The 20,914-nt window shown below is 40.7% G+C and overlaps 1 protein-coding gene across 1 annotated transcript in view; it reads right to left on the bottom strand.

Moving 5' to 3' along the window:
* MKLN1 (muskelin 1) overlaps positions 1-20,914 on the bottom strand; it is an 80,291-nt gene that overhangs the window by 22,161 nt on the left and 37,216 nt on the right. Inside the window, exons 6-12 of the mRNA XM_075857505.1 lie at positions 19,775-19,967; positions 16,040-16,117; positions 11,622-11,687; positions 4,042-4,154; positions 3,284-3,496; positions 2,924-3,145; positions 2,596-2,725 (exon numbers count right to left, since the gene is read on the bottom strand). Of these exons, the coding sequence (XP_075713620.1) occupies positions 2,596-2,725; positions 2,924-3,145; positions 3,284-3,496; positions 4,042-4,154; positions 11,622-11,687; positions 16,040-16,117; positions 19,775-19,967 (1,015 nt within the window). The remainder of the gene's footprint in view (positions 1-2,595; positions 2,726-2,923; positions 3,146-3,283; positions 3,497-4,041; positions 4,155-11,621; positions 11,688-16,039; positions 16,118-19,774; positions 19,968-20,914) is intronic.

The following is a 20,914-nucleotide window of genomic DNA, read 5'->3' as shown; positions in this document are numbered from 1 at the left end:
TATGGCCCTCGATCGCGTCACAGGAATTCCCTGACACGCGATCCAGGGGCATCCCCCCTGCTCATTTTATCCTGAATGCTGCAGTCAGCTGTGATCGCAGCATTCAGGAGAATAACGGCGGAAATTAGAGGTTTCTCTGATCTCCGCCGTTATAGAGCGGGGCTGCGGCTGTGTAATACAGCCATTGCCCCGCTCCTGACAGGAAGTGCGCGCGCGGTCAGCATGAGGTGATGCGGCCGGCGCTGCACTAATGAGCGGCGGTTCAGGCACTGAGGACAGAACATGGGGGTGTTTTGTAGAGCGCCCGCCATGTTCTGTCTTCAGTGCCGCCGCTCATTAGTGCAGCGCCGGCCGCATCGCATCATCCTGACCCCGCGAACTTATCATGACTCAATAGCGGTGCTGTGGCTGAATTACACAGCCGCGCTCCCATACATTCATGTATTACTATACTGAGCTGTGCGGCTGCGCAGCTCAGTATCGAAAATACAGGAAATAGCGGTATCGAACCGTTTAGGGATGCACAGTATTGAAACAGTATCGAAGTTTCGATGCACCGTGCATCCCTACTATTAAGTCATAGTGCGCAAAGGGGTTTATGCGCAGCGGATGGTGCAGAGTGAAAATTAAAATTTTCCACTGATGTACTATTTTAGTGCACTATATATTGTGCCCAGTTTGTGCCACAAATACCTCATAAAATATTAACCGGGTTCTCCCAGGTATGGCAATGCCATCGGTGGACGTAAACTGCTGTTTGGGCACGCTGTAGGACTCAGAAGGGAGGGAGCGCCATTTGGCTTTTGGAGCTCAGATTTTGCTTGGTAGTAGCTCTGGCGTTTTGCTGGTATTTCAGTTTATAATGTGGGGGTACATGTAGGCTGGGCAGAGTACATCAGGGGCATAATAAGAGGGTATAATAATGGGGTAAATAAATAATAATCCGCAGATATGTGGCCAGTGTCGCACTTATAAATGGCACGCGATCCTATCCGCTTTTGGAACACTGCACATTTTGCAACACCATAATCTGGGAGCCGGAACTTTTTTTATTTTTTCACCACCTGAGCTGTGTGAGGGCTTATTTGTTGCAGGACAATCTGTAATTTTCATTGGTACCATTTTGGGGTACATGCGATTTTGTGGATCACTTTTTATTCCATTTTTCGGCAAGCAAGGTGACCAAAAACCATCAATTCTGACAAGGAATTTTATTTTTTACGGCATTCACCCTGGGCTATAAATGACCATTATATTTTATTCTGCGGGTCAGTACGATTACGGCGATACCATATGTATATAGGTTCTTTTTTATGTTTTGCAACGTTTGTGCAATAAAATAACTTATTTAGAAAATAAATTATTTTTTGTGTCACCATATTCTGAGAGCCGTAACGTTTTTATTTTTCAGTCAAAAAAATCTGTGTAAGGGCTTGTTTTTTGCGGGACGGGTTGTAGTTTGTATCGGTACTATTTTGGCGTACATGCGACTTATTGATCACTTTTTATTGTACATTTTGGGAGGAGTGGTGACCAAAAAAATAGTGATTCTGGCATGGTTTTTCTTTTTTTTTTGCGGTGTTCATCGCGCAGGAAAAATAATATTATAGTTTTATAGGTGGGGTCGTTACGAACGCGGTCATACCAAATAGGTGTACTTTTTTTTTACGTGTTCATTTCTTTCCTATAATAAGAGACTTACTATAGGAAAAAAAGCAGTTCTTGTTTATGTCACTTCTAACTTATTTTTAGACTTTTTTTTTTTTTTTTTTACTTTTCCCACTAGGGTACACTTAGACTTGCAGCTCTGATCGCTGCTGGAATACATTACACTACCTACGTAGTGTAATGCATTCCAACTGTCATTGTGACGTAACAGTCACTAACAGGAAGCCTACGATGACCACCCTCCGGCTGGTCCTTATAGGCTCCTGTACATGGCAGCCCGGAAGCCATTGTCTGGCGTCCGGTTGCCATGGGTGCCATCGCCAGCCCCTGTGATTTCACGTGGGGGCTGCCAAAAGGCGCTAAACACCTTAAATGTGGCCATCAAAATCTAACGCCGCAATTAAGGGGTTAACTGCCGAAATCAGCGGCGATGGGCCAAGGATCGGCAATGGGGAATGCAGGGCAGACACCCTGCACAGTTAACCGCCGCTGCGGTGTAGCGCCGCGCGGTGGTTAACTGTCAAAGCACAGACGTAACTGCACGTCAAGGTGAGCGAACTTACTGCACATATCGACGTGCAGTTATGTCAAGGTGCGGGAAGGGGTTAAAGGCTTTGCGTTTTTGTCTTGTTTTTTGTATTTCTGCATGAAAAATTTTGCTAAATACATCTTTATTAAAAAATTTGCTTTGTTTTTTTGAGATGCAGCTTCTATGCACCATGTACTTTGACCCAAATCAGTCGGTCCAGCTGACTGACGGCTGTGCTCAGAGCAGCGCCCGTGTGCATCTGACACACAGGATCATCCAATCTAAGTTTATATACTAAAACTAAGCTGTGAGAGTGGATGTTCATCAGTATTTTGCACATGTGCAACCTCCTTTGAACTTGCCCTTGTATTAGTAAGTATGGTTGCTTTTTTACTTACCCATACCAGAATCTTTCTTGGTGCCATCGGATATAATTTCAACATGGTCACTATCCACATCGTAGCTAAAGAAGTCATTCAAGTAGGTTTTTGATCTTTGTCCACCAAAAACATATAAGCAGCGGTTTTTCTACGAAATAAACAATTAAAAGACAACGATTCAATAGTAGTATTCAAAGACAATTTCTATTTAGTATCTAAAGGAGTTCTATATCTATTTTCCACCCTTCCAATTATTAGTGGTAAAGTCAGCAATTCTATTAAAGCAGTGTATATACATAATAAATATATGTTCATTTATTTATTTTACAAAAACAAAAATACTAACCGAGTGGAAAAGCATGCAGTGCCCTATCCGGGACTGTATATCCTCGGGTCCAGCATTGCAAGAGTCTTCTCGCAGAAGTTTCCATGTCTGGGTATGACAGTCAAAAGCAAAAAGTCCACTGAACTGAGGTTCACTGGCCCTGCTGTCATCCACATTGCCATTGCAAGTAAGTATGCGTCCTCCAAAGGTGTAGATCATGTGCTTTTCTGAATCCATACACATCTACAAATATACAAGATTCAGAGGTTACAGCTATTGACAAGGAAGATGTACCTGGGTGATACACCAAGGTTTAGGTAAATGTATTCAACAAGTTTACATGTCATTAAAGACAAATCAACTTCTGCAAACTATATGTACCTGGTGATCGAATACCAGCTTTGGCCCACTATCAGCAGCGGTATCCTCACTTAGCAAAGACCAGATGTTGGTGTCAATGTCATATCGATAGAAGTCACTTTTCAAAGACTTGCTGTTTCGCACAGACGAGTCAAGATATCTGCCTAAAGTATAGATCTGCCTCCGCTGAGTGTCAATGCACATCTTGTGACAAGATCTGGCACTAGGACCATTCTGAAGAACAAAAGCACAAATGGGGAAGTCAGAAACATTTCAAGATTTTTTTTTTCCAGATAATTCTCCTGCCAAACTTAGTAAATCACGCACTTCTCTATATTTACTAACCACAGTTTATACCAGGTAGTGTATAGACTAAAAAAAAAAAGAAACAGAAAAACCCCATATATGGTTTCTAAGCCTCCACAAACGGAAAGAAAAAGTGAGCGCTTTTGTTTGTGAGGACTTTCACTCAACTTTTGTGGTGCATTTTTGAACGTCGCCTAAAAGCATGCAGACATAGTCAAGCAGGTAATACAGTTTCCAAAGTTTAAAAAAAGGACAAATCTTTCAAATGATTTTTTTTTCACAATTAATGTGTGTGTATTTGATATGCCATAAATTTATGGACGATGCAGGTCCGACTGCTACAATCCCTATTGATCCTAAGAATGGGGGTGCACGGTTCACCGATTACTGGCGTACAGTTGGCTGTGCATATGTAGACACTCTCCATTAAAGTCTATAGGAGAAATTATATTTTAGGATCGGTGTTCACTTGCCTCTTTTTCTGTGTCTCTAGATATACAAATCCATTGGTTCTCTCTCACACTGTATGCCCAGAAGTCTGCTAGATCCTGTGTGCCATCCCAGCCTCCGAATAAATACACTGTCTCTGCCCGATAAGAAACAAAATTGTTAAAACGCAATAGCAAAGCAGTAATATATATATATATATATATATATTATATAATTTATATTACACACACACATTGAATCTCTCAGCACAAATTTAAAAAGATAAAAATTAAGAGCCCCCAGTAAAACTTTTTTTTAATATAAATAACACCTGGTCATTTACGAATGGATTGAAATTGATACCTGTGTTTGCATATGGTTTTAAAAGTTAGACCACTTCCACACCCTCTGACAGCCCATAGTCCCCTGTGACGCATTCACGGGGTGCCGATGGTTGTCATGGTGTCATCTTTGTGCTTCTATCAAGCCCTGCCTCAAACAAGGCTCAGTAGGAGACATTCAGAATCACAGAATACTGCAATACATTGTGCAAGGGATCGCTGGTTTAAGTTCACTAAGGGGACTACTAAAAAAAAAAAAAAAAGTAAAACAAAAAAGGAGTAATTTAAAAGGTATTTTTGTACAAAAAAAAAAAAGAAAAACGTAAAAAAAAAAAAAAAAAAAACATTGTAAAAAAAATAAGAACATACATAATAATTGGAATTGCCACGTCCGTAAAAAGTCTGAACTATTACAATTTAACATTATTTAACCTGCACGGGGAACGTTGTATAAAAAAAACAAAAAAACAGATTTTATGTTTTTTGGTCACTTCATCTCCCACAATTAAATGGAATAAAAAAAAAAGTGATCAAAAACTCACATGTACCCCAAAATGGTACCATCAAAACGGCTTCTGCAAAAAAAAAAAAAAAAAGAAGAAAAAGCCCTCATACCGCTCAAATCGACAGAAAAAATAAAAAAATTATGGCTTTCAGAATGTAGTAATGCAAAACAAAACAATACATTTTTTTTACTTGTAAAAGTAGTGAAATAAAAAAATGAAAAAACTATATAAACTTGGTGCTGCCGTAATTGTATTGACCCACAGAATAAAGTTAACATGTCATTTTTATTGCACGGTGAACGCTGAAAAAACAAAACCCAAAAAACAAAATGGAGGAATCCCCTTATTCCCATTCAACCCCATATTTTTTTTTTTCCACTTTCCTAGTACATTATATGGACCAATAAATGGTGCCATGAAAAACTACAACTCATCCCACAAAACTCAAGCCCCATACAGCTATATTAATGAAAAAATAAAAATAAAAAGATACGGCTTTTGGAAGGTGGGGAGTAAAAGAACAGAATGAAAAACCCAAAAAATTTCTGCGGTGGGAAGGGGTGAATGGCACCATTTAATTTAAGGACGCAGACTAGCTTTGGCCTTAAGGCTCAGAGCCCATCTTTCAAATCTGACATATTTCACTTTATGTGGTAATAACTTCGGCATGCTTAAACCTATCCAAGCGATTCTGAGATTGTTTTCTCGTGAGACATTGGACTTTACGTTAGTGGTAAAATTTGGTCGATCAGTGTTTATTTGTAAAAAATTGCATTTTTCTGAATTTAAATGCATCTGTTTGAAAGAGAGGGTTATACCACCCAAAATAGTTACTAGTTCACATTTCCCATATGTCTACTATATGTTGGAATCAATTATTGAACATTCTTTTATTTTTCTAGGACGTTACAAGGCTTAGAACATAAGCAGTCATTTCTCATATTTTGAATAAAATTTCAAAAGCCACTTTTTTTTAGGTACCTGATCAGTTCTGAAGTGGCTTTGATGGGCCTATATATTAGAAACCCCCATCAAACACCCCAGTTTAGAAACTAGACCCCTCAAAGTATTCAAAACTTTTAGAACATTTAGAAAGTTTATTAACCCTTTAGGTATTTCACAGAAATTTAAAGCAAAGTAGAGGTGAAATTTACAAATTTAATTTTTGGGCAGAAAATCCTTTTTATTAAAAAAATATTCTGTAAAACAGAGGGTTTTACCAGAGAAACGCAACTCAATACTTATTGCCCAGATTCTTCCGTTTTGATAAATATCCCACATGTGGCCCTAGTGCGGTAATGGACTGAAGCACCGGCCTCCGAAGCAAAGGAGCACCTAGTGGATTTTGGGGTCTCCTTTTTATTAGGTACCATGTCCGGTTTGAAGAGGTCTTGTGGTGCCAAAACAGTGGAAACCCCCCAAAGTGACCCTATTTGGCAAACTATACCCCTCAAGGAACTTATCGAGGAGCATGGTGGGCATTTAGTTCCCACAGGTTGTTTTGCTGTATTTTGTGGAAATAGGCTGTGCAATTGAAATTCACATTTTTACAATAAAAGGTACGAATTTTTTATTAGAATTAATTAGAAAAAGCACCCCAACATTTGTAAAGGACTGGATTGGTTTATGAGCGCCATGTCGCATATGCAGAGCTTCTGAGTTACAAGTACAGGGGAAACCCCTTAAAAGTGACCCCATTTTGGAAACTAGACACCTTGAAGAATTCATTGTAGTTTTCATGGGGTGCATGTTACTTTTTGATCAGTTTTTATTCTATTTTTAAGAGGCGCGGTGACTAAAAAAATAGCAATTCTACTATTGCATTTTATTCCCTTATTTATTTTTTTACAGCGTTCACCGTGCGCTATAAATGACATTCACTTTATTCTGCGGGTCGATACGATTACGGCGATACGATATGTTAACAGTTTTTTTTATGTCTTATGGTATTTGCACAATAAAATACTTTTTGTAAAAAATAATTTACTTTTTGTGTTACCATATTCTAAGAGCCATAACTTTATTTTAACTGTCAGGACCCACTAGGCTTCCGTACATGGCATAGCCGGAGGCTATTATTAGGCCTCCGGTTGCCATAGCCACCATAGCCGCCCGCTATAAGTAGCGGGCCGTTGATGGTGGTTTAACCCCTAATCAGCCGCGATCTCTATTGAACGCGGCTTCTAAGGGGTTAATCAGCGGGGAAACCGCGATCGGTCCCCGCTGAAGAAGCTGCGGCAACTGCTGTGCGAGACAGCAGTTATCACAACTCCTGTATGTTTCGGGAGGACGGCCGAAATGGCCGATCCTCCCGTGACTTACTATTAGTTCATTGAGCGCAAACGATGCAGTTACCATGACCTAATAAAACGTCCAGGAGCGGGAACGGGTTAATGTACTGGGTAATGTTGAGATTTGGGGATTTGTTTTTATGGCATTCACCTGTGGTAAAAAATAACATGTTAACACTATTCTGTCGGCCAATAAGATTACGGCGATACCAAATTTATTTAGTTATTTTTAGGTTTTACTAAACAAATTTTTTTTAACAAAATATTTTTGTCGCCATATTCTGAGAGTCAGTGTGTGGGCTTATTTTTTTGTGGGCGAGTTGTAGTTTTTATTGATATCCTTTGGGGTACATATGATTTTTTTTATCACTTTTTATTCTTTATTTTGTGGGAGAGGTGGGGACTGGAAAAGCGCAATTCTGTTTTGTTTTTTTTAACGGCGTTCACCATGCTGGTTAAATGTGGTTATATTGTAATAGTCCGGATTTCTACGGACGTAGCGATACCAATTAGGTTTTGTTTTTTCTTACTAAATTTTCTTTATGAAATTTTTTTTTCTGTGTGTATGATAAAAAACAGTAACTTTTTTTTTTTTTATTATTTTCATTAGACTTGGATCGCTTGCACGATATACTGCAATACTAATACAGTATTGTTGAAAACATATGCACGCTTGGCCACGTAGAGCGTGCATGTTTATGGGGTACTCGGTCGAACGATCTCAAGTGTATGGCCAGCTTAAGTGGCAGCATAGAAAAATATGCACAATGAAGCAGTCCTCACATTCTATTTTTATAGGTAACTAGTGTTTACTACGTGGGAAAAAGGCTCATGTTTAATCCCATTTTAACATATGGAGAAGTGTTTTAGCCTTCCAATTAAAGCTTAAGATGTTTACATAGCAAGGGAATGGAGAAAAAGGGTCTTTATCAGTGAAAGTCCATGAATGATCATGTAATCAAAGGTTGACCGAAAGGGAAAAAGGTGTTCTGCTCAGACATGGTTTCTCAGGTTCAATACCGAATTAAATTGTCTAATTGCTTCAACTAGCAGTTTTCTTCAGTGAGAAGGACCTATTGTGCACACAATTCTCACAAACCCTCTGACCATTTCAACAGCTTAATTAAAATTAGGGAAATCTAGAACATAAAGGGCTTCAGATGGGCTGACTGCCAAAACACCAGCAGCAGTTATGCCAACAGTTTTGTCAGATCACAATTTTACAATAGAAGAATGGGAACAAATGCCATTTTTTCCAGCAAGCAAACACATACTTAAAGGGGTTGTCCAGGATGCAGGCTGTTTTTTATACTGATGACCTAGTCACAGGATAGGTCATTAGTATATGATCAGTAAGGATCTGATACCCGAGCTCCACACTGATCAGCTGTTCCGGCTGCCGGAAGCTATGCAGAGTCTGTGCTGGAAGCAGATGGCTCCTTGAACTTTATAGCGGCCATGCTGCAAGCTCTGCTGCTATTCAAGTGAATGGGAGCAGAGCTGCAGTAAACCAGCACGGCCTCTTCGGTTTTCGGCACCAACACTGCTTAGCACCGGCGCCTGGAGGCAGCAGATTGGTGTGGCATCCAGGTGTTAGACCCCCACTGATTACTGATTATAAAAAAACTGCCCCCAAACTGGACAACCCCTTTAAAGGGCATAAGGTGGTGAGCTATTTTATATAGAGGTACATTAAGCAGCAAGAAAATGACTAGTTACTAAAGCTAAAACAGGATATGAACCTAAAAGCGCTAGGAAATAGAAATACGCCCCAAGAGTTCATACACTAAAATATGAATGTTTGTTTGTAACTTATAGTTCGTCACCATCATTAAAATACCCATGATATTATACTTCTAATTAAATGGGTTGTCCCATCTGGAGAACCCCTATTTTGCAGTTATTAGCCTCCGCAAAAAAACTGCTGCCGATACCCAAAACTACGGCATTTAAAAAGTTAACCTCACATATGAGACTATAAACTAAGGTTGGAATCACACATGCAGTTTCTATAGCAGTTGGAGGAAAACACAGAAGTGGATGCAAAAGAGGAGACGTGTCAGTCTGTCCTTCACATCTTTTAAGACTTCTTTAAACCGTAATTGCACGCACAGTACTGATAATCATTTTAATTCACCCGAATTCTCATTTTAAATAAATACTTTTAAAGGTTAAAAAGTGGTTTGTTTTCTTAATATGTGTAGAAATGTGCAGCAATGTGAAAACTGAGCTTCTGCTAAAAGTTACGAATTTTATCATAGACCAGCACTAGTCGATAGTGATCAGTGCCAGCGTCCCCATGAACATGCATGTTCAATTTGTCAGAAACGTATGTTATTTCAAAATGAGAAAGAAGATAATAAGCTGCTAGAGATTAGAAACCAACCTGTCAAATGTTTGCTTCCCCTAAGGGTAGAAGTCAGGAGACCATCAGCAAAGATCCCGTGATTAGTAGATTACGAAGAAAATCTTGTGCATAAGGTAAATTTAACTGCAATTGCACATGACCGAGTGCCACTCGGGCCGTTTTTCACAGCACCCATTCACTTTAGCGGGTGAATCTCGTCCGTGAAAACTAACCTGACTCACCGATCCGTGAAAAGACATGACATGTCCTATCTTTCCACGTATGATGAATGGGACACGGCTGGCACACAACGGTCGTGTGCATTAGGAATTAGATCAAGTGTGGACAAAAAAAATTCTATGCAACTACTTTACTCTGGGATGTTGAGTAATATCCTGCGGAAAGGCATTTATATGATAATCTAATTATACATTGGTTCATTGTTAATATAGATTCTATAATTCTAATTTGTCAACTAGACTACGATGAGGTATTTCTGTCATATTCAATATACAACGTATGCTCCTTATTGTGTTCAATGATCACGCATGTCCTATTTAAACTGCAGACAACAGTATTTTTTTAAACCGGTTTATGTTAAAAAGATACAGTATAAGGCCAGATTCACACGAGCGTGTTCAGTCCGTGGTATACGGTCCGCAGGTCGGCAGTATTTCCCGGACCGAACACACTGCAGGGAGCCGGGCTCCTAGCATCATCGTTCTTTAGGACGCTAGGAGTCCCTGCCTCTCCACGGAACTACTGTCCCGTACTGAAAACATGATTACAGTACGGGACAGTTTTCCTGCAGCGACTTCTAGTGTCATAGATAACGATGACGATAAAAGCCCAGCTCCCTGCAGTGTGCTCAGTCCGGGAAATACTGCCGACATATGGACCGTATATCCCGGACAGAACACGCTCGTTTGAATCCGGCCTAAGGCTGGGTCCACACAGAGTTTTTTTGCAGGCGGAAAATCTGCCTCAAAACTTCGTTTGGAATTTTGAGGCAGATTTTGCTATGCCTGCATGCCGATTTTCGCAGCATATTTCGCATGCGGCCATTGAGCGCCGTGGGCAAAAAACACAGCAAAATATGCTTTCTTTGCCTCCCATTAATGTCAATGGCAAGTCAGAGGCGTAAACGCCCGAAGATAGGGCATGTCCCTTTTTCCCACGAGACGGTTTTTCTGCTCCCGGGAAAAAACGCCTCCGCCTCCCATTGAAATCAATGGGAGGCATTTTCGGACGTTTTTTGGCACATTTTCCACGTCAAAAAACACAAAAAACACTCTGTGTGAACTCCCCCTAAAGCTGGCCATAGACCGATAAATGTTGGCCAAACTGGACAATTTCATCCTTTGTTTATTGTCGAATATTTTCACCCATAAATCAGAAGTGATCTACTACCGTGTGCAAGTGCACATGCGTTAAAGAGGGTGTGTAAATGCAAAGTAGAAGGGTAGGAGGTGGTGTACAGGAGTGTGAATGTTCGTAACTTAAGGCCCTATTACACCGGCTCGTTGGTGGGCGATAGTTTGCTCACACGGGCTATGTATGGGGAGGAGATCTCGTTACTCCGATCGCTCGTCCCCATACATTATAATCATGTCGACAGCACATCTCGCTGTTTACACAGGGAGATGGGAGGTTGACAACGATTATATTTCAGTTTTTTAAAACCAAAAGATCAGCAGATGAACGAGGGGGGAAGAGGGACAGAGGGGGGAAGAGGGACAGAGGGGGCTGCGTGTAAAACACAGGCACACATAGGCCTGCTAAGAGATATTTGTCATCCCAGTGCTGAATTCTAAGCTACACTGCTCATTACTGCTGTATTATCTCCTCCATGCTGCTGCTGCAGCTTCTTTATACGTGAGGAGAGCAGGATTCTCCCTCTTCACTATGTGGGCTGTGTATAGTAGGCATAACAGTCATTAGGCTCCACCACTAGCTCAGAGAAACAGAGAATTAGAGAGTCTGCAGAGGGGAAAAGTGCTAAATAATACAGAATACAAGTCATATAATGGCCAGAAATAGTGTTCTTCCTCATGTACACACGACAGCTTATTCTGAAAAGTTAGGTATGCTTCAACAGTATGTTTGATCCAAATTTAAAACCAGATTAAAAATTCTTACCAGATTGTACATCAATGACCATCTGATGTCCTCCTCTCATTCCTGGTCGGCTGTCTTCAGCATCCCCTAAAATAAAACGCAATGAGTAGTTTAGTGCAAAAAAAAAAAACACAAAAAAATGTAATGTAAAATGTCTAATATTAATCTCTCCCCCTATATACATACACACACTATAAAAAGGACAAAAGTATTGGGACACCTACAGGAGCTTTTATGCCATCCCATTCTAAATCCATGGGCATTAATATGGAGTTGGACACCCCTTTGCAGCTAAAACAGCTTCTGCTCTTCTGGGAAGGTATTCATCCAGAATCGCATTTGTGAAGTCAGACACTCATGTTGGACGAGAGGGTCTGGCTCCCAATCTCCATTCTATTGATTGTGTAGTGAAAGAAGCTGGGCTGGAACAATGAGAAGTGTATGACGCTGATTGGTCACTGATTTGACCAAGTGGGCGTTGCACAAAGTAGTGTATGACGCTGACCAAAGTAAAAACACGCCCAGTTGGTCATTAAGAAATTAGCATAAATCTAAAATTGCTCAAAAATGAGTTTTTCCAAATAAAAACCACTGTTTTCTACATTACAGTGACGATCACATTATGTAGGAGATAGGGCACTTATAATCTGGTGACAAAGCCTCTTTAAGAGGTGTCCCAATACTTTTGTCCATATAGTGTATGTATGTATCATAATATATTAATATTTTACACATATACACCATAATCGATTGTAATAAACTACAAAAGCAGGGAAAAACCGACTTTGAGCTTTCCCATACACGTAGCAGATTTGTTGCATATTTTCCGCAGCAAAATCTGCATGTGTTACGTGCAGATTTTGGTGCGAAGTTTGCTGCGGATTTACAGAGTATTTCCCCCTTCTACATTGAAAAGTGTGAAATTAGCGGTGATCAACAGGAACAGAAAAACCATGCAGCATATTTAAAAGTATTCGGCAGAATGTGGATAACATTTGTTCAAATTTTATCCACATGGCTGGTACGGTTATCCACCGTGGATTTTGTGAATAAACACACAGCCTTCCCGTTCCGTCTGCAGGGGGCCTAAGATTTAACATCCCATTAAAGCAAATGTCTATTTTTTATTTTATTCTTGACAAGTTAATCTGCAGTTTTTAGAAATGTCCCACATGTGGCTCTAGTGCGCTCATGGACTAAAACACAAGCCCTAGAAGCAAAGAAGCCCCTGGTGCATTTTGGGGCCTCTTTTTTTTTTTTTTATTAGAATATATTTTAGGCAGCATGCCAGGTTTGTAGAGTTGTTGAGGTGCCAAAACAGTAGGAATCCCCAAAAAGTGACCCCATTTTAAAAACTGCACCCCTCAAGGAATTCATTTATGGTTGTTTTTACCATTTAGACCCCACAGTTTTTTCACAGAATTTATTTGAATTGGGCTGTGAATTAAAAAAAAATAAAAATTTTTCAAATAAGATGTTGTTTTGGCTCAAAATTTCTTATTTTCACAAGGAATAAAATACCCCATTTTGTTGCCCAATTTGGCCTGAGTGCGGCAATGCCCCATTTGTGGTGATAAACTGCTGTTTAGGCCCATGGGGGGGGGGGGGCGGATCAAAAGGAAAGGAGCGCTATGTGTTTTTTGGAGTCCAGATTTTGCTGGATTCGTTTTTGGGTGCCATGTCGCATTTGCAGAGAACCAGAGGTATCAAAGCAATGGAAACCCACCAGAAGTGACCCCATTTAGGAAACTACACCCCTCAAGGAATTAATTTATGGGTAATGTGACCATTTAGACCCCACAGTTTTTTCACAGAATTTATTTGAATTGGGCTATGAATTAAAAAAAAAATGTAACCTTTTCCAATAAGATATAATTTTAGCTCAAAATGTCTTATTTTCACAAGGAATAAAATACCCCATTTTGTTACCCAATTTGACATAGGAGCGGCAACACCCAAATGTGGTATTAAACTGTCGTTTGGGCCCATGGGAGGGCTCAGAAGGAAAGGACAACCATTTGGTCTATTGGGGATTTTCTGGTGCCAAGTCATGTATGCAGAAGCCCCTGAGGTACCAGTACAGTTGAAACCCCCGAGAAGTGACCCCATTTTAAAAACTACACCCCTTAAGACATTCATTTAGAGGTTTAGTGAGCATTTTTACCCCTCAGGTACGGTATAAAAGATAATGCGCAGCAGATGGTGCAGTGTGAGATTTGCAATTTTCTATACATATATGCCAATTCAGTTTCCGATATATTGTGCCCAGCATGTGCCACCGGAGACATACACCCCATAAACTGTAATGTGGGTTCTCCCGGGTATGACAATACCCTACATGTGGCTGTTAACAGCTGCCTGGGCACACAGCAGGGCCCAGAGGGGAAATACTAGGGGGGATAAGCTGTGCGCAGTGCATCAGGGTAAGTAAAACCAAGGGATGGATGATAAATTTTAAAACACTCTCATACAGAGCCCTGGTTTTTCGGGACACGTGTCACATTGATATATTGTGTCCTCCCTTATCCCCCTCTTATTACAAACTTTGCACCTCTTGACTTTTTCCCTGATTTTTACTTTTGTTACTTTTATTTACACAACTTTTTTTTTTTTACTTGATTACTTTGTCCCACTAGTGTACTTGAGGGAAGGAGGCTCTGATCGCTACTCTAATACACTGCACTACATGCATAGTGCAGTGTATTAGAGCTGTCAGCTACTCACTGACAGCAAGCATTGTGGGTCCTGACTTTGGATGGCATAGTCGGACGCCATTATTAGGCGTCCGGTTGCCATAGCCACCATCGCCAGCCGCTATCGTGTAGCGGGCCGCCGAAGGTAGCTTAACCCCCAAGAAGCCGCGATTGCTATTGAACGTGGCTTCCAAGGGGTTAATCAATGGGGACACAGCAATCGGTTCCCGCTGAAGGAGAATCGGCAATTGCTGAACGAGACAGGAGCTGTCACAGCTCCTGTATGTGTCGGGAAGACGGCCGAAATGACCGTTTCTCCCGCGACGTACTAACGATGCACTTAGCACGACGGAATAGTACGTCACTGAGCGCGAAGGGGTTAAAAGATTTTTTTTTAAATGGTCTTCAAGAATAGATAATGACTAAGGCCCCTTGCACACGACCTTAAAATTGCCCGTAATTACGGGCCCATAGACTTCTATTGGCCACGGATAGCTCCCCGTTTGCGTACGGGAAGGTGCACGGGCCGTTGAAAAATATAGAACATGTCCTATTTCAGGGCGTAATTACGGCACGGGCAGGCACATAAAAGTCTATGGGGCTCCCGTAATTACGGGTGGCTACAAGTGTGTGCACCCGTAATTACGGGAGCATTGCTAGGCAACGTCAGGGGACTTCAATTTTTGAATAAAGAGAAGCTTTAAAACGTGGGACAAAGGACCCATATTTACGGCCATTATTTACGGGAGGGAAAAAATACGGTTGTGTGCATGAGGCATAAGACATGCAGAACTGGAAGCAGTCAAAAGTCCCGAAGTCTTCTACTAGTTTATGACCTTACATGCGGTGTGGCAGTTGTACAGTATGGGGACAAGATGCTAAGAAGCAGCCCGTTGGTTATCTTTGACTACTTCCAGGGTACTGCTACGGAAACTAAACTACTTTTGCCCTCCCTGCTATTCTCTATCTATTCTGGATACTTTAGGCATTGTTCCATCCATAGATTTCTTCACCTCAATGTGAAAAATAATACAAGAGCCCTATTCTAAGACATCTGCTCTCATGGAGGGAATCACTAAATCAAACGCATTACAAACGGTCAGCACATAGTGTACTTTAACAATCTGTATTTGTTCGTCCACGACAACCCTTTTTAAATAGAACAAAATGCCAAACTCTACATTCGTTTATTTGCTTGTTTGTTCTTTTTTCAAATTACAATCCAAAGGCTAGATAAATAATAAATACTCCTCCCTGGATCATCCATTTAGATTCCCCCCTAAATTCTCCATGCACTGCTTAGAGCATGTGAGGATTAGATTTCAGATTTTGACATTGGATGGGAGGCCACTCGCTGTGGCATAAACCTTCCCGCATTTATTCCGTCTACAATTGAGACTAAGCAAAGCTAAAAGTCAGCCCCTTCACTCCGTCTTGTACCGCCTGCCACTTAAGCCGACTATTCGAAAAAAACGGGACATTAACAACTTTGGTTCATCTCTAGGAGCTTGTGCAATGCATTTCAGACTGATAAAAAGTGGTGTTTTTTTTCTCTAAATATTTTATAGGAATGGTGTCCATTTAAAATCTCCATTGCATGATATGTAACAAAGAAAGCAGAATGGGCCAAAAAGCACGTCTGTTTATTGAAACGCGCCTACAAGTACATGCGGTATCCTCCCAGCAAGGTTAACTTAATCAGTATTGGCAATTTAAGAGTAAGTTGAGCAATTTGCAGATAATTACCTTTAATGCTTTTAGGAATGATTTGGTTCCATTGTGGTTTATATTCCTGCTGACTTATGTACTGACTGAATAGCCCATCTGAGAAAGAAAGATTGAATATTATATTAGTACAAAACAGAAGGCAGATGGGACAAGTCTAGGAATTATCAGATGGTAGTTGTCAAGCAGTGAATTTCAAATATTAGTTGTTGCAGTCTTCAAAAGAATTGTCCAAAAGTATAATACATGAAAATGTTCCATTATGAGATACTATAACAAAAAGGAATAAATTGTGCATTTAAAATATATATAAAAAAAAAAAAAAAGCACAACGCCTCACTTTTGTACTGCGAACTGCTGTGTTGCAACTTATGTTTACAATGTGAGCAAGTCCTGTGCTGCTAGACTACTGCACGTTGTATGTAGCGCTGCAGTATCAGACACAATATACTGTACATGTGTGTGTGTTATACAGACATGGTAGATGTGAGCACCACAATATACACGTGTAATTTACATTTATCTGTTAAGTGTAGTGCCTTCGGTAGTGTAGAAGCAAAGTGAGAGATCTATGGAATAAAGCAATGTACACTCCCTCCTTTTTCTGCCCATGGACATTCATGGAGGTTTATATTCCAAAAGGCACTAGCCCCGTAATATGCACTGTTAAAACATCGTAGTTATTTGTGGCTGTTTTCTTCATAATACATTTTTGTATGCCAGGACAGGTGTTAGGCTATGTTCACATCTAGTGGTCACATGACTGGTCACATGACTGGTCACATGACTGGTCACATGACTGGTCACATGACTGCCGGGATGTCGGTAGGAGGCGGCTATTGCTGGGTCTAACTAGACCCAGCACAGCCCTAAGGCCTCATGCACACGAATGTGTTTTTGCATCCACAATTCACCCGCAAATCTGCGGGTGAATTGTGGACCCATTCATTTCTATGGGCTCCTGCGTACGACCATGGTTTCCGCAGTCCGTGCGTTGGCCGGAAACCCGGACCACAAAAAGATAGGACAAGTCATTATACGGTCCGGGTTTGATTTCAATGTACCCGGACCACAATGTGTGCAAGGTCCATGGATTGCGGGCAGCCCGCGGATGACACTTCGCGGATGTCCGTGCCGAAATCACAGGCTGTGCAAACCGCTAAGGCCGTGTGCACGAGGCCTAACTGATAATAGTCACTATAAGGCCCAGTTCACACAGATTATAAAAAGAGAAATAGAAAAAGAATCTGCCTCAAAATACATTCAGGAATTTTGGGGCAGATTTTGACCTGCCTAGACTTTTTGCCGCGGCAGTCGCAGCGATTTTCACCAGCGGCCATTGAGGACTGTGGGCAAAAAACGTTGCGAAAAATGCTTTTTCTGCCTCCCATTAAGGTCAATGGGAGGTCAGAGGCAAAACAGCGGAAGGAAAGGACATGCCTCTTTTTACCCGTGAGCAGCTAAAAAAAGAAAAATAACGCCTCCGCCTACCATTGAAATCAATGGGTGGCGATTTCTGCAGTTTTTTGGCACAGATTCCAACGCGGTTTCCGGGCCAAAAGAGTCTGTGTGAACTGTGCCTTATTGAGTTGATTTCCCCTGTATGCCCTAGGTAGTGGAAAAGCAGAGTAAACATATATCATATAAAAGTAACAATTTTTAAATAAGTCCCCCAAAAGGTCTTTTCTAACCATAAAAATAAAGAAAAGCAAAAAATTAATACAATACCCCATTTTTTTTTTTTAAAACAATTTATTTCTCAAACTAGAAAAAAATAAAATAAAATTACATACACACATACACACACCTACCCAAAAAAATACAGTTGACATGTTAGATTGCACGCGCCTCACAGATTCTGCCGCTTTTTGTTTTCTTCTAGCCCCCACCGTTGCTGAGATAACGGTGCCCGATATGCAAATGAGGACTTTGATTGTCAAGTAGGCGGGTAACACCTATCACTTGATAAGTGGTAACCGCCCACTTGACTGTCAAAGGCTTCATTTGCATATTGGACAACAGAACTAACCCCCCGATATCTCAGGAACGGTGGGGACTAGAAGAAAAAAAATTAAAAAGCATCAGAATCTGTGAGGAGCCTGCAATCTCACCGAAATGTCAACTGTAGTTTTTAAGGCACGTGACAGGTTCTCTTTAAAGAGGCTCTGTCACCAGATTTTCAAACCCCTATCTCGTATTGCAGCAGATCGGCGCTGCAATGTAGATTACAGTAACGTTTTTGTTTTTTTTCAAAAACGAGCATTTTTGGCCAAGTTATGAGCATTTTTAGATTTATGCAAATGAGCCTTTCTTAAGTACAACTCGGCGTGTTTAAAGTTAAGTCCAAGTGGGCGTGTATTGTGGATGTACATCTGGGCGTTTTACTAGCTGGGCGTTGTGACTAGAAGTGTATGATGCCGACGAATCAGCATCATCCACTTCTCTTCACAACGCCCAGCTCCTGGCAGTGCACAGACACAGCGTGTTCTCGAGAGATCACGCTGTGACGTCACTTCCTGCCCCAGGTCCTGCATCGTGTCGGACGAGCGAGGACACATCGGCACCAGGTGACAGAGGCTACAGTTGATTCTGCAGCAGCATCGGCGTTTGCAGGTAAGTCGATGTAGCCTCTGTCCCCTGGTGCCGATGTGTCCTCGCTCGTCCGACACGATGCAGGACCTGGGGCAGGAAGTGACGTCACAGCGTGATCTCTCGAGAACACGCTGTGTGTCTGTGCACTGCCAGAAGCTGGGCGTTAACGAAGAGAAGTGGATGATGCTGATTCGTCAGCATCATACACTTCTATTCACAACGCCCAGCTAGTAAAACAAGTAAAAACGCCCAGATGTACATACACAATAGACGCCCACTTGGACTTAACTTTAAACACGCCCAGTTGTACTTAAGAAAGGCTCATTTGCATAAATATAAAAATGCTCATAACTTGGCCAAAAATGCTCGTTTTTTGAAAAAAAACACAAAACTTTACTGTAATCTACATTGCAGCGCCGATCTGCTGCAATACAAGATAGGGGTTTGAAAATCTGGTGACAGCTTCTTTAAAGAAATCTGCATTGTTCACGAAAAAAATGTAGCAAAAAAATCATGTCGCTAGCCCAGCAAATAAAAAGTTATAGCAGTTTAATTAACGTATGCTAAAAATTACTAAATGGTGTCTGGTCCTGAAGGCTCAAAGTAGTCTGGACCTAAAATCGTTAATGTAAAATTATGTTGTAACGGTTTATGCTATATATATATATATATATATATATATATATATATATATATATAAATAAATAAATCAGGTCATAAGTACTATCTGTAAGTCAGTCACTTTAAACAGAGAAGATTCTGGAAAACTAGGTCAGGAAAAGGAACATTCTTGGCATCCTCTCCTTGCCTGGTCAGCAACATTCTTCATTACAATAGCCCTAAAAGGTCAGCCATAGATGGTGGTCTAGTAACATCTAGAAATTGGCCGTATACCTGCCCGTACTCTGGTTCATTAAGTAGGGATCAGTATCTGTCTCTACACTAAGAGAAAAGAAGCAAATTTCAAGTATGTTGGACAAGCTTCTTGTGCAAAACTAATTCTCATAATCACTTAAAATGATCCAAGGTAAGCAGTCAGCCATTTGTCATGAAATAATGCAGATCAGGGAGCAGCAGGATTAGCCTCGAATTTGAATAAAATAGTTTATAAGACAAGAAGCCTAGAAAAGACGTAATAAATCTGCAAACAAAATGTGTTACTACCATTCACAGCTTTTTCAATCAGCTCCTCGCTGCCATCAAAGTCTCCTTTCAGTACTAGCTTGTCATGCAAGTCCGTTAGCATAGGGTGCTCTAAAGCTATTTTTGTTTTCTTCTGTAAGGACTCAAAAGCTTCGGTGTAGTTGTGCTGACGGAAGTGCTTCAGACAAAGGCGAATGGCTTCCTGTTCACGGTACTACTGGAACAAGGAGAAGAATGAGCATATTTACTAGAAAAAAAATAAACAATAAATACAAAAAAAGTCAGACACAAACCTAACATTACCGCATTACATTACTAGTTCACACAGAGTTTTTTGCAGGCAGAAAATTCTGCCTGGAAAATTCAGCTCTGGTTTTTTTTTGCCGCATTTTTACCACTTTCTTCAACAGGCAAAGGAAAAACAGTGCGTTTTTTTTCCAAAAACGCATCAAAGAACGCTGCAGCTGTCCGGTGTTTTTTTTTTATTTTTTTACATCTCCCATTGCTTTCAAAAAGGATTTTGAGGCGGAAAACATCTCAAGATAGGTCACGTCTCTTTTTCCTACGCCTCCGTTTGAAATCAATGGTGGGCACATTTCGGCCGTTTTGACGCGGTTTTCGATGCTGTTTCCGCGTCATAAAAACCTCAATGTGAATAGGGCCTAATTTTTCCGCAAAAAAAACCACATTAATATTCCAAAACAGTAAAAAACAGCAGATTGGCTCATAAACCATTCAACAACTAATATTTTCCTCAGGCTCCGTTCACATTTGTATTTAGAGCCTCTGTCTGGGTTTCAGTCAGCTTTTCCCGTTATTTTTGATGGCAAGAATAGCAAAGTCTGCAGCAAAATTCTTGCCATCTAAAATACTAGAACCTTGATGGATCCCATTAAAATCAATAGCAGGCATTCCATAATAGAAAGCCATGACACTTGTGTGAATAGAGACTTAACAGTCTGGTATTAAAGCTAGACAACGTTGAAAGTGGAAAAAAGGTCATCACTAAGTAAACAAGTAGATGATGTCCATGCGTTGCCAGCTATGCATTACATGTGACTATGGAGAAACTGTTCCACAGAATAACCATTTGATCTCTTAGGAATGATTCCAATGTAAGAATAGAGTGTGCATTAGATAGAATACATATAAAACCTATAA

The sequence above is a fragment of the Rhinoderma darwinii genome, chromosome 3 (genome assembly GCF_050947455.1).
Source record: "Rhinoderma darwinii isolate aRhiDar2 chromosome 3, aRhiDar2.hap1, whole genome shotgun sequence".
NCBI classification, from domain to species: Eukaryota; Metazoa; Chordata; class Amphibia; order Anura; family Rhinodermatidae; genus Rhinoderma; species Rhinoderma darwinii.
Note: the sequence above shows the minus strand (reverse complement) of the source record. Positions and strands in the feature narration are given on the sequence as shown.